The following is a 13,678-nucleotide window of genomic DNA, read 5'->3' on the forward strand; positions in this document are numbered from 1 at the left end:
TCTCTTTACCTATCTCTTTTTTTCACAGCTACCTATTTCTAGTGAGTAAAGGGTATATTACTTTGCAGACTTCTCATTAAACACTTGGGATGTTTTGATGGTAGGCACTAGATTAACTACAAAGCTGACAGATTTAAGAACTAGAATGGATCCACATGCCCAATTGTCTAGTAGTTGAACATGGATCAGTCATGTTACTTGAACATTCTAAGCATCAGGTAATTGGCATTTGAAGATATGTGCTGTCCCAAGAATTAAAAGGGCTGTTTGTCCTCTTACATCAGCCTTCAGTAGTGACTCTGTCTGAGATCCTTGTTTGGGATCCTGTGTTTATTATTAAATAAGACTACATCATAGTTGATTAAAGCCTAATTTGTGGCCTTTTTCTTTCCTTGAGTCAGCTGTCATATGACGATATGACCGCCTTAATCACCATTAAAAAGTTATAGCCGCCTTAGTAGTTAGTTTTACTATTACACTAGAACTTGAGCCTGGGAACCGGAGAGGAGAAACAGTACCCACTGGCAGTGCCTCAGGCTTTGTTTCACTGAAGTATCCTCAGGCATGGAAGGGAGCCCTAAGCTGTTCAGGGTCTTGCCTTTGTCCCAGTCTCTCCTTGAGGTTAATATAAGACTTCATGAGTTTGAATGAGAGTGAGACCTGATGCTAGTCAGTGCCGCCTCTCTTCATTCCCTATCACTTCCTCCTTCCGGCATGCTGCCCTCCCACTGTGGCTAGAGTGTTGCCCTGGGAGAAAGGCAGACAGAAAGAAAGAAAACAACTCACTGGCTTCGCATTTCAACTTGTTCTTTAAAAATTTTTTGGTAAAAAAATTTTTTGCAGGGAGTGGGTGTGCTCTGTTACAGGTCCATCCTATGTGTTCCAGGCAGATTTTTTTCTTACAGGGCTTCTCTTAGCCCTTGGAGAGGTACTTGAGGAAGACAGTCTTCTGTAGTGTCCACTGCCATGACAGTTTGTTGATTCTCTTCACAAATACCACATGCCTTCTAGGTTTCTCAGCCTGACTGGTTATGTAGCTATTAAACAAAACCAGATTTTTGCTGAGTTTAAAAAAAAAAAAAAAAATCGTATTTAAATTGAGCTGTTTTTTATGCCATGTTCTAGGTAGGTGACGGTGTTTGCTGTCTCTCCTAGGCTCACTGGTTAATTACCACAAGCCTCATTTGACGAGTTGGGAGGTTGGACAGTCTTACGTTTTTTAACCTCTTTTTCAGGAAACTTGCGCTGCAGAACTCACAGTGGCTAATAGCTAGGATTATAGTCACCCTTGTGTGGTCAGTCCCAAGTCATTTCATATATTACACTCCTGAGAACATTTGTCCCTCAGAAAAGGGTTCTGTGGTCATAAGATTGGGAAGTACAGTGTATGATGGGCCTGTCTTAGAAGTTGCCATTGCGCATAAGCACACTAGAAGCTGAAGCCTCCCGCACTGAGGAAACCACTGTAACTCAGTATCAACTGAATGTTTCCCTATGGAATTTAAAATCACAAAATGCTTATTACTAACATCTTACGGAGAACCAGTGTTCCTTGAACACATATGATCAGGAAAACTCTGGCCTAGAGACAGCAGAGAAAAGCCAGAGTCCTGGGAAAGCAGATTTGGTCTCAGAGGTCTGGTGTGAAGGAGACATGATTTTTCAAAAAAGAAAATGGAAATTTGGATGATTGAGGGTTTTAGTCTGGCCTGTCAGATTAATAAAGAAAATCCCCCTGCTTCCAGATGGGGGCTCCGAACCTTGGTGTACATTTGTGATCTTGCCAAAGAAAAGGTATCTGGCCTTTCTCCCAGTGGAGCTGTGTCTTCTGATGTAAACAGAAACAGTTTCCCAGAACAAATTCAGTTTTGAACAATTCAGCCATGGCCTCATGCCACTTCCTCCCTGCCTTGGGTGCTCCAAATACCAGCGAATCAGTTCTCCAGTGGCACCCTGCCCTGTGGTAGTGCAGCACACGGAGCCCAGGGAAAATTCCCAGCCATGTCCTCTTCTCCGGGAGCTCGAGGCCATCCATCATTTCCCACTGAATCACTGCTGATCTCTTAAAGACCATTTCTGCAGCTAATCCTTTCTAGCTTTTCCTCTGCCTCCACCCCGAGGTCTGGAGTACCTACCCCAACCTTTTCTTTTCCTTCCAGTCTGAGGGCTCAATTAACAGGAACGTTTTCAGGTTTAGTGCCTTCTGATTCAACACCCTGGGTTGAGAGCTAAAAATACCTCCTTTCCAGCTGATCTGTCCTAATCACAATAGCACCAACCCTTTAAATAGCTTTTCTGTGCCAGAGTAGACATTTGACAGATGGTGCTAACACTCTGAGGCTACAGGAAGTCGCAGGCTTAAAGTACTGACCAGCCTAGCATTGAGCTTTTACTTCTGCTCTTCCATTTCTTCTAGAGAAGAAAGAAGAAAAGAAACCCTCTTACTAAGCCTTAATAATTTATCAATTCTTAATAGAAAAGTGTATATGATAGTGTGCTTATGATGTGTCACTAGTGGTGTGAATACTGGAAAATACTGGTTCGGAAAAGGCACCCAATTGTATGGGTCTCCTTGCTTCCTGGCACTAGTCATATCTGGGACCACTGTCTTAAGTACATAAGAAATAGCTGCATCTCCAGCCATATCCAGAAAAGAATCTTTCGGGCAAGTGTCCTGCAAACCTATTTTTTAAATTAAGTGCTTGTTTTTCTTTGAAAAACTCAGAGACATGTTACATGTGTATTTTCTAGTTAGGCTCTCTAATAAGGGACAGATATTTCTTCAGGCACAGGGAATAGGTGAGGGTGAGTTATGTTTCTTTGTTTGGTCATGGTTCTCCCCATTTCATAAATACAAGTGCATTGCCAGTCAGCACTTAAGTACAATTTGGTTGTTCAAATGATTTTTTAAAAAGGTGTTCTTTTTAGCAATCACAGTGGTTTGCAACTTGCTGATGACTGTGTCCCAGCTGGGTCCCTTCCCGCTCTCCGAGTACCTTCTCACTCTTACGGCTGCTGGAAGAGGTGCGACCTTAGCTAAAGTAGGAAGACGAGGGAGGGAAGACCACATTCCCATCTTCTAAGATTTTAGGCCTCAGACCCAAAGCCAGATTTGAGGTAGGAGACAAATGAACCCAAAGAAATTACATCTTAATGCATGTGTAACTGTATTTGACTGTCTTTTAATAAAAACTCTTCGCCTGTAGGGCAGATGTCAGCATCTTACCATTACATTCTCATTCTCCAAGTCTCACAGCTATAAGATTCCATCGTATTTCCCCAGGAATTCGGATATGTTTAAAAAACAAACATACACAAAGAACTGTGACGTTTTGTCAAGAAGTATATCCCAGTCTGGCTGGGAAGCTTCTTTACATTGGCTCCCATTGCCATTGTTTTGTTTTGTTTTTTTCTGATTTGGCTGTGCAGCATCTTCATTACTGTGTGTAGGCTTTCTCTGGTTGTGGCAAGCAGGAAATACTCTTCATTGCATTGCATGGGCCGCTCCTTGCGGTGGCTTCTCTTGTGGAGCACAGACTCTGGTGTGCATGGGCTCCGTAGTTGTGGCTCACAGGTTCGAGAGCGTGGTCTCGGTAGTCGTGGCACACAGGCTCGATTACTTTGCAACATGTGGAATCATTCCAGACCAGGGATCAAACCCATGTTGCCTGCATTGGCAAGCAGATTCTTATCCACTCTGCCAGCAGGGAAGTCCCATTGCCATTCTTAATGAGCTCACTTAGCAGAGTCTGGTTATCCTACTACCTTCAAGCCCTCTAGCTCAAACCTACAATCTAAGGTTTATAAAAATTGCCTCACAGAGACTTCCCTGGCCATCCAGTGGTTAAGTCTCCACACTTGCAGGCAGGGGTGTGGGTTCAATCCCTGGTCAGGGAATTAAGATCTCACAGGCTATGTGATCCAGCCAGAAAAATTGACTCACACATAGTTATGTTATAGAACCCTCTTCCCTCCATGCAGTATTCTGATAGAAATCACGCTAACAGCCATTCAGTAGGAGCAGAGCCTAACCGGAATGCTTCCAAACACATTAAAGTTCCATCCATTCAACTTGCTTATTCCATCTGGCTGTTGGCCATGTTTTTTAATTCTGGAGTGGGTGAGTGTGTATGTGTGTTTGGGTGCTTCCGTTTCTTAGCCTATCATCTCTTTTTTAGCCCATCACCACTTACTTAGCCTATCACCTCTTACTTAAAACCATGACATATCTGTAGGCATCTGGGCCTTGCTCTATATATTGTTTAGAACGTGTGCCTGTGCAGCACGGTAGAACTTCAACAAAAGATTCTGTCGTGTGTATTTTCTGTTCCCTTGGAAATGGGCAAGAGCCTTGAAACTTGGGAATGGCTTTTACAACTTAAAGCAATCCTCCTCGTGTTAAAGACGGTCCTGTCAAAAGATGTAAGCCAAACTCCAGCTGGTGATGTTGCCTAGCAACTCAGTCTGAGCTGCAAGAGCCCTTCATTGTGGGAACCAAGGTGACAGCCAGAACTGCCTGACCCCCCAGAAGGTGATGAGAAAGTATATTGAGGCTCCCTCCTCTCTCAGTCTTGTGCGTAACGACCTTGAGATAAACATTTTGGCTTCTCAAAGAGAACCCATTCTTGAGTTACAACTACTCTGCTTGGTGTTAGTGGAAACTGGAAATAAAAGGAGGGAAATTAAGCATAACTAGGAGTGATGCAGTTGTTTAATGAATGGGCTTTAGTACCTCCTGCCCTGAGCGCTTGTTGGGTTGAATGTGGAAGAAAGACATCAGGGCAAGAATTAGCTCCAAAATTAGACCACATCCAAATAGATGTTTATTACACTCACAAACATAGAAAGCAAAATTATGGTTACCAAACGGGAAAAAGGGAAGGAGGAGAGATAAATTAGGAATATGGGATTAACAGATACATCAGTTCAGTTCAGTCACTCAGTTGTGTCCGACTCTTTGTGACCCCATGAACTGCAGCACTCCAGGCTTCCCTGTCCATCACCAACTCCCAGAGCTTGCTCATACTCATGTCCATCGAGTCAGTGATGCCATCCAACTGTCTCATCCTCTGTCGTCCCCTTTTCCTCCCGCCTTCAATCTTTCCCAGCATCAGAGTCTTTACAAATGAGTCAACTCTTCGAATCAGGTGGCCACAGTATTGGAGTTTCAGCTTCAGCTCTTCCAGTGAATATTCAGGACTGATCTCCTTTAGGATGGACTGGTAGGATCTCCTTGCAGTCCAAGAGACTCTCATAAGAGTCTTCTTCAACACCACAGTTCAAAAGCATCAATTCTTTGGCGCTCAGCTTTCTTTATAGTCCAACTCTCACATCCATACATATGATATATACTACTATATATAAAACAGATAAAAAGGATTTAATGTATAGTACAGGGAACTATATTCAATATCTTATAATAAACTATAATGGAAAAGAATGTAAAAATATATATATATATATACACACACACATATATATAAGTATCTGAATCATTTTGCTGAACACCTGAAACACAGTTTTGTAAATCAACTGTACTTCAAATAACTAAACAAATAGATGTGAGGTTTTTCTGGCAGATTTTTTGGGGGGGGCAGCCTAACAGCTTATGGGATTTCAGTGTCCTGACCAGGGATTGAACCTGGGCCACAGCAGTGAAAGCTTCAAATCCTAACCACTAGATCACCAAAGAACTCCCCAGAGAAAGTTGGCTTTGTTTGTTTTAATTGAAGTGTAGTTGATTTAAATATTGTATTAGTTTCTGCTGCACAACAAAGTGATTCAGTAGTGTGTGTATATACACACACACGTTTTGTTTCAGTTGTGTGTGCATATATACACAAACACACGTTTTGTTTCAGTTGCGTGTATATACACACACACACATACATGTTTGTGCATTTTCTCCGCCATGGTTTGTCACAGTATCTTGAGTGTAGCTCGCTGTACTCTACAGCAGGTCCTTGTTGTCTGCCCATTCTGTATACAATAGTTTGCATCCGCTAACCCAAACCTCCCCTTCCATTCCTCCCCTACACCTCGCCCGTGGCAACCACAGGTCTGTTCTCTGTGTCTGTGAATCTGTTTCTGTTTCATAGATACGTTCATTTGTGTCATATTTTAGATTCCACAAATAACGTCACATACGATATAATACGGTATTTATTTTTCTGACTTACTTCACTTAGTATGATAATCTCTAGTTCCATCTGTGTTGTAGCAAATAGCGTTGTTTTGTTCTCTTTTATGGCTGAGTAGTCATTCCATTGTATATATGTACCACATCTTCTTTGTCCATTCATCTATAGATGGACATTTAGGTTGTTTGCCGATCTTGGCTATTGTGGATAGTGCTGCTATGGACATAGGAATACATGTATCTTTTTTAATTATAATTTTGTTTGGATATTTGTCCAGAAGTGGGATTGCTAGATCATATGGTAATTCTATTTTTAGTTTTTGAAGAACCTCCATATTGTTTTCCATAGTGGCTACACCAATTTCCATTCCCACCAACAGCATAGGAGAGTTTTCTTTTCTCTACATCTTCTCCAGCATTTGTTATTTGTAGACTTTTAAATAATGGCCATTCTGACTAGTGTGAGGTGGTGCCTCATTCTAGTTTTAATTTGCATTTATCTATTATCACTATCTGTTCATGATGTTGAGCATCTTTTCATGTGTCTGTTGGCCATTTGTATTTCTTTGGGGAAATGTCTTAAATAATGTTTTTTAACGCCTATGGCATTAGGCACATATTGGCATCTCCAACACCTGAGTCAGAGGCTTATTCACAGATATTGATGGCAGGTACTCATTGTGTCCCAGATACTGTGAGAAGCACAGTGATGAAAAACTCTAGGATCCCTGTGCTCAGAGGGTTTACCGTCTAGGAGAATAGAAAGACCATCCATCACAGCAGCCTTCTCCCATAGAGTATGACTGGTTTTTATGTGGGGAGAATTTAGTTCCTGAGTAATTTAATTCTTATTAGAAACAAATGTAATAAACTATCAACAAAGAAATGATGTTTATCATCTCTGTTCTTAAAGTTTCTCTTTCTCTGGTGCTGCAGCATCTCATGTTAGCAGTCAGAGAACAAGAAGAGAGAAATGACCTTTAATTCTAGAATGTCATGTCTCTGTGCTGTACGTAGGCACAAGGAAGACCCCAAACATCAACCTGTTCTTCTCCTGTGTTGATGGCTACAAAGGCCTCAGTGGCAGTCGAGGTTACAGGCCTTGGAATAATCATCTTTGCACAACTTCAGTCTTTCTCAGAAACTTTTGTTAAGGCACTTTGTTTCGTTATTAATTTGGGGTATAGTCCCCAGAGGCTTAAGAAATCATTTTCCTGCTTTAAAACAAACAAACAAACACCTAAACGTCAAGGTTAACAAATTTGATTTGCAGGATTTCTGCAACTGGCACTTTTCTGATCCTGGCACGGGAGGCCAGAGTGGCTCGTGGTGGAGTAGTAGTGACTTGGGAAGTATTGTAGATTCAGTCGTCAGTCTTTGTATCCCTATGGATCTGGGACCAACGTTCCAGAAGTGAATCCCAACATGGCAGTCAGACATTCACCCATTTCTGTCTCTGTCCACTTCAGTGCATTTTTACCTGTCTAGCTCCTAGTAATAGTTTAAGGGTACCAATGGCTTAGACCCACCATAATCTCCACAGGTAGTTCTCAAACACTGCTGCTTAGTCACACCTTCTTCCGTTTTCTGGCCTGGAATGTGGTGCATAGGCACTTGGAGAGCTTCCTCACACTTTGCTCTTGTGGGAGAAGGGCTCTCTGAAATGTGCTCACATGCATGTGACGGTGCTTATCAGGGCTAATTGAGCACACATGGCTCATGGCCTCCTTGTTGGGTATTGTAACTGAAGGTGTTGCGTTTTGAATCTGTGTTTCTAGACACTGTTTCCAGCAAGTTGCAAAACAACAATGTTTATACTATTGCCAAGAGGAATGTGGAAGGGCAGGACATGCTGTACCAATCCCTGAAGCTCACTAACGGCATTTGGATTTTGGCCGAGCTACGTATCCAACCAGGAAACCCCAATTACACGGTAAGGCCTTTTTCAGAATGGGTGAGATGGGTTCACGGAGGGAGGTAAGAGCCCTTTCGTTTTTTTTCTTAGCATTTTTTAATTTGCCAGGAAAGACCTGGTGGAGTTGCTGCACTCCCCAGATATCTAAAACAAGCAGTCAAAAAAGTCCCCAGTTGCATTCGTAGAAGACCTTGTTCTGCCCCCATTCACCAGGAAGGGGCCTCTGGCTGCTGGAGTGTCTCAGACTCCTCCAGGTATATACAGAGCTGCTCACAGAACCTGCAGCTCCATCAGTGTCAGTTAATGCTCATCTAGCGTATCTGTGCATGTGACACTGTAACAGGCCGCTAAGAGGATTGTTTTCGTAGCTCATTTCAAGCTCATTCCTGCTTTTGGATGTAAGGATGTCAAAATGCCTGTACATATGATCCTCTTTAGTGATATTGTATGTCCTAAATGCTTGTTGAAAAACTAAGGCAAAATGGGACCCACCTTTTATAGCCTGAAAGGGAACTTTAGAAAACTTCTTCAGTGCCACGCTGGACTAAAATTGAAATCCTGGCCTTATTTTTAGGGGAGGAGCCAGTTGCTTTGTTAATCAGCATAGCCGTAATACCCTAGGCACTGGCCATTTGTTTACTGTTGTAAAATACCGTCTCCCAGTAAGATGCTGCTTGTCATCTGCATTTTGTAAAGTATAAGAAAACCCTTGGGATAGGGGAAATATCATATTCTTCTATTATGTTCAAGGCTTTTGTACACTGTTTTGAATGAGGGGAAAGGAAAGTGATAAGAAAAATAAAGTTCAATAATTGAATAACTGATAAAGCTTTATAATCAGTAGATTAAGTGAACTTTTTGGCCATTTAGCCGAGAAAAGTCTGTGACTCCATTCCTTAGTTTTAAGGCAAATGTGTGTTTATTAGCATACATCAAGGAAGTAGTACCACCCTGAACTGAAAATTTTTAGTTTCCCCTTGAAGTAAGCTGGACAAGTGTGTGTGAGTGTGCGTGATACTATGTCCCATCTAACTAGATTTTTTGCCCAAGCATTTGTGAGCTGAGAAACTTGAGGCTTCTCCCATAAACGGTACACTCCTCCCACCCACCTCCGCCGCCGCCAGTCGTTTGTCTTTTTTTGTAAGAAACTATCCTGTCATTTTCCTTGAGTTCCCCAAGAAAGAGAAAGCCTTGTCTGCTCTTCTGGAGGGACAGGTTTCTACTGTAAAATCAGTTCTTGTAAAATAACTCCATTTACTTCCCTAGAACTTTTCTCAAAGTATGTGTATTTGTGTGTGTGTGTGTTTTATCATTCATTATGTAATTGTCTGCAGTATTCCATCTCAGCTAGATTAGAGTAGCATGATTACCCCTAGATTGCAGATAAGGAAACCAAGGTTCAGAATGATTAATATCTTATTCAGGATCGCAGAAGTTGTTGGTAGGTAAGTTGTGCTAAGAATTCAGATATCTGAACACTTCCTGTCTTCTTTGTGTTCATTAAGGATAGTGGGAATTTTGACAAAGACCTCTTAGTAGTTGCATAGTTGATTTAAAATGTTTAAAACCTTTTTATTTGGAACTAATTTAAGACTCACATAAAGTTTTAACAATGGTACATAGAGTTCCCATATATCTTCCACTGAATTTTCCTCATTGAGAACATCTTACACCCATAATACAATTCACCAGTTTTTACATCATTATTTTTAGTTTATTTGGTTAAGGAGTGTACAGTACTATGAAATCTTATCACATTTGTGATAATCACCACCACGATCAGGAACAGAACTGTTCTGTCGCCATGAAAAAACTCCTCCTTGCTATCTCTTTATAGTTACAGACTCACCCCATGCCTAACCCGTGGGGATCACTGATAGGTTTGTTTGCCATTACTATAATTCTGTCATTTTGAGAGGGTTCTATAAAGTCAGGTCCTATCCTTTTCAGACTTTTTTTCCCCACTTAGCATAATATCCTTGACATCTGTCTTAAGTCATTGCATATATTAATCATTTGGTGTTTGTTGGGTTTTTTTTTTTTTGATGACCAAGTAGTAGTACTGCTGCTGCTGCTAAGTCGCTTCAGTCATGTCCGACTCTGTGCGACCCCAGAGACGGCAGCCCACCAGGCTCCCCCGTCCCTGGGATTCCCCAGGCAAGAACACTGGAGTGGGTTGCCATTTCCTTCTCCAATGCATGAAAGTGAAAAGTGAAAGTGAAGTCGCTCAGTCGTGTCCGACCCTCAGCGACCCCATGGACTGCAGCCTACCAGGCTCCTCCATCCATGGGATTTTCCAGGCAAGAATACTGGAGTGGGGTGCCACTGCCTTCTCCAGAGTAATAGTACACTACATGATAAATCACTTCCTTTGTCCCCTTACTATATGTCATTAAGAAGGTTTGTTTATCCCAGGGGGAAGAGCCCTCATAATCTCTAAGTAGCTCTTTCTCACCTAGAAAGATAACTTGTCCCAGGTGAAGAAGTATGTGTTCCAGGCCATAAACCTGAAGTAGATGTTTAAGTCCTTGGCTTATTACCTAGGCAAGGGAGGCGAGTCTAGGTAGGTGGCATTCCTCGGTGGTTGGTGTTAAAGATGTGACACATAAGTAGGTTAGTGCTTCGAAAAGTTAAAATCCTGGAAAGACCTCTTTTCCCATATAAAATGAGACCATAGTCCTAAATCAGATTTTTTAGCTTCTTTTTTTATGTACATTTCCTTCTTGCTTTCTTTAGGAATTAGCCAAAAAAAATTTTTTTAATGTGTTCCAGCTTGTCTTAACTGTACTTGTTGGAAAGCAAGGAATGGATTTAACCCTAAACTTAACCTGTTGTTAAAGGCTGGGGTGTCTGGAGGAGGGAGGTAATAGAACAGTCCAGAGAAAGAGATTCTTCCTTCTCTTCTTACCCTCCCTCCCCCCCCCTCCCTCTCTTCCCCCCTCCAAAGAGCAGCTCAAATTGTCTGCGTCTAGACTCCTGCCAGTGCCCACCTTGGGCTTTTATTGAGGAAGACAACATTCTCTTATCACTAGTGAACCAAAAGTGGATCTCCAACTGGTTGGAAGTTCCAGTACTGCTACAAAGATGTGACAAAATACAGAACTGTATTTGGGGGAGGAGGAACTACTCCCCTCTTTAGTCTGGGAGTTAACTCCCTTAGCTGTTCTTACTGGTTTTAGCTTCCTCTCCTCCTCCTCTTCTGAACCCGCATACTTTCCCATGAGAGCTGTCTACAACACTGACAGTGGAGAGGCTGGAGGAGGGGCAGAAAGGCAGGGAGGGCCTAGAGCGGCAGCTGGGACCAAAGTGGGGGGCGTTTTCTATTTATATTTGTATTCTAAAATTAGTTATACACTTTGTTTTACGTGTATCAGCACTGTCTTCCTAATGGATGTCGAGCAGCAGTTCTGGAAATGCCTTAGAGAATGTATATTAAAGCTGTAAATTTTAAATAGAGCCTCTTGTGATGTTCTTTTTGTTTGGCTTGGTTTTGCATTTTTAAAATCTCACTCAGTTCTGAGGATGTGAGTTTTCTCAAGAAGTTTAGGGTTGACCAATCATCTTCCTGACATTTTTACCAAAAATATTCTCACCTCTTTGAACTTGGTTAAATTGTTTAGTCTCTAATAAGACAATAAAGAGGTAAGATAATGTAAAATCTTATGGTATATCGTTAAAGACAACTTTTGTTCATCTACTTTAATAAACAAGCGATGATGTCAGTAATACAGAAAACAGAGATTAAGTGTTCTGGTTCTTAATGCAATTTATATGCTTCTTTTGTTAACGTTATTGTGAATCTGGTGAATTTGCCTAATCTGGTACAATTCAGGAGTCCGAACCTAGGTTTAAATTTTGCGCTTGTTGACCCACAAAGTGAAAATCTCAGTGTTCAGCATTGAAATCTTTTTAATATTTTAATTTGGTAATTGTTAGACTAGACAAAGAGGTGGTAATAGACAAGTAGAGTGATATGAGAAGTATCTGACCAGCCTGAATAAGAGGCAGAAGCTGAAAGATAACACTGTTGACATAAATGGTACAGTTACACTTGGTAAATGTCTCTTTAGTGTTAGTGTTAATCGCTCAGTCGTGTCCGACTCTTTGCGACCCCATGGACTGCAGCCCACCAGACTCCTCTGTCCATGGCATTTTCCAGGCAAAGGATACTGGAGTGGGTTGTCCATTTCCTTCTCCAGGGGAGCTTCCCGACCCAGGGATTGAACCCAGGTCTCCTACACTGCAGGCAGATTCTTTACCATCTGAGCTACAAGGGAAACCTGTGTTGGTTCTTATCTTCATTCGCTAGCAGTGTATGTTCTCTTCTATAATACAGGGAAGACTAGTTCCTTGGAGCTGTCTAGCTCCTGCTTTTATTTTACTTAGTTATCCGTCCTCCTGAATTGGGACTGAGATAACCGTCCTTGTGAAGACAGAAAATGGAACAGAGAGATGAAATGACCGGCACGTTAAGGGTTTTAGCCCTTCCCTTTTCACTTGCTTATGGTCCCTGTGACTCCTAGCAAAGCAGGAAAGCATCTGTCCCCTACAGTGTTTCCTATGAATTATTTCCCAACTTTGCAGACCCACGTAGAATGTGGGTGGAAATACAGCACAGCTTGACGTTGATTAAATTGAAATTCTAAAACCCACAGAACCTCCTATCAGCAGGGTCTCTTTGTTTGGCTGCTCAACGATAGAAGCCCTTCTCCCCTTGTATCAGAAAGAGCTTTCCTTGAACTGAGTACGTGGATACCTTTTGAGCGAATGCCAGCCTCCGTGCTAATAATCTTCCTTCTCCTTTTCCTCCGCACAGCTGTCGCTGAAGTGTAGAGCTCCCGAGGTCTCCCAGTACATCTATCAGGTCTACGACAGCATTTTGAAAAACTAATAGACTGGTCCGGTGCCCTCCAGCCACCCTGTGATCGGTGCAGGCCAAGAACTCTTTAACTGGAAGAAATTGTTATCGCCATGTAGAATCTGAACCTGAACACACCGAGGCTACCCGCCAAGGTAGTGACTAGTCTAACCTGTGCTAATGTTAGGGCACCGCCTGTTGGATAGTTTAGCTTCCTGTGACCGTCTGTAACCACTGCTTCAGTCACTTCCCACCTCGTGCCACCCGCTGCTCTCTGTCCTCACTTGTGGGCTTCTCCATGCTGTCCTTAGAGTGGCTGCAGTTTTGAGTGTAGTTTGATATTTTGTAATCGAGACCTCGTTTCAAAAGCAGAAAAAGACAACAAAAAATATTAAAGCAAGGAAAAGTGTCACTGAAACGTAAACTGCACTTTATTGTTTTATATTTTTGCACATACGAGAAATTGAGGGATAGTGTGTAACTGAGAGAAGTGTTAAGACAACCGCACAGTCCTGGAGGGAAGAGACACAGTTTCTTGCCACCTCGTGGCAGCCTTGTTCCTGATCACTTTCTTTTCTCTCCAAACTCCTTTTCCTGTGATTCCTCCTGCCCTGTATTTTCATCTCCTTTGATGCGCTGCAGCTAGGAATGGTGGTCTTCCTTGAATGGTGCTAGAGGGTGTAGGAAATGGGGCCTTGAGGCACCCAGGCTGAGAAGAAGAATTTACACAGTCCTTTCCCGAGGTCAAATCCGAGAATGACACTGA

At 42.2% G+C, this 13,678-nt stretch overlaps 1 protein-coding gene across 2 annotated transcripts in view; it reads left to right on the top strand.

Moving 5' to 3' along the window:
• Window positions 1–13,336, top strand: part of AP2B1 (adaptor-related protein complex 2, beta 1 subunit) — a 110,386-nt gene extending 97,050 nt beyond the window's left edge. For both annotated transcript variants that reach the window (XM_010861507.1, XM_010861508.1), the window contains 2 exons: window positions 7,918–8,072; window positions 12,871–13,336. In XM_010861507.1, the coding sequence (XP_010859809.1) occupies window positions 7,918–8,072; window positions 12,871–12,945 (230 nt within the window). In that variant the 3' untranslated portion in view covers window positions 12,946–13,336. The remainder of the gene's footprint in view (window positions 1–7,917; window positions 8,073–12,870) is intronic.
• Window positions 13,337–13,678: the final 342 nt, after the last annotated feature.

The sequence above is a fragment of the Bison bison genome, unplaced genomic scaffold (genome assembly GCF_000754665.1).
Source record: "Bison bison bison isolate TAMUID 2011002044 unplaced genomic scaffold, Bison_UMD1.0 scf7180017864472, whole genome shotgun sequence".
NCBI classification, from domain to species: domain Eukaryota; kingdom Metazoa; phylum Chordata; class Mammalia; order Artiodactyla; family Bovidae; genus Bison; species Bison bison.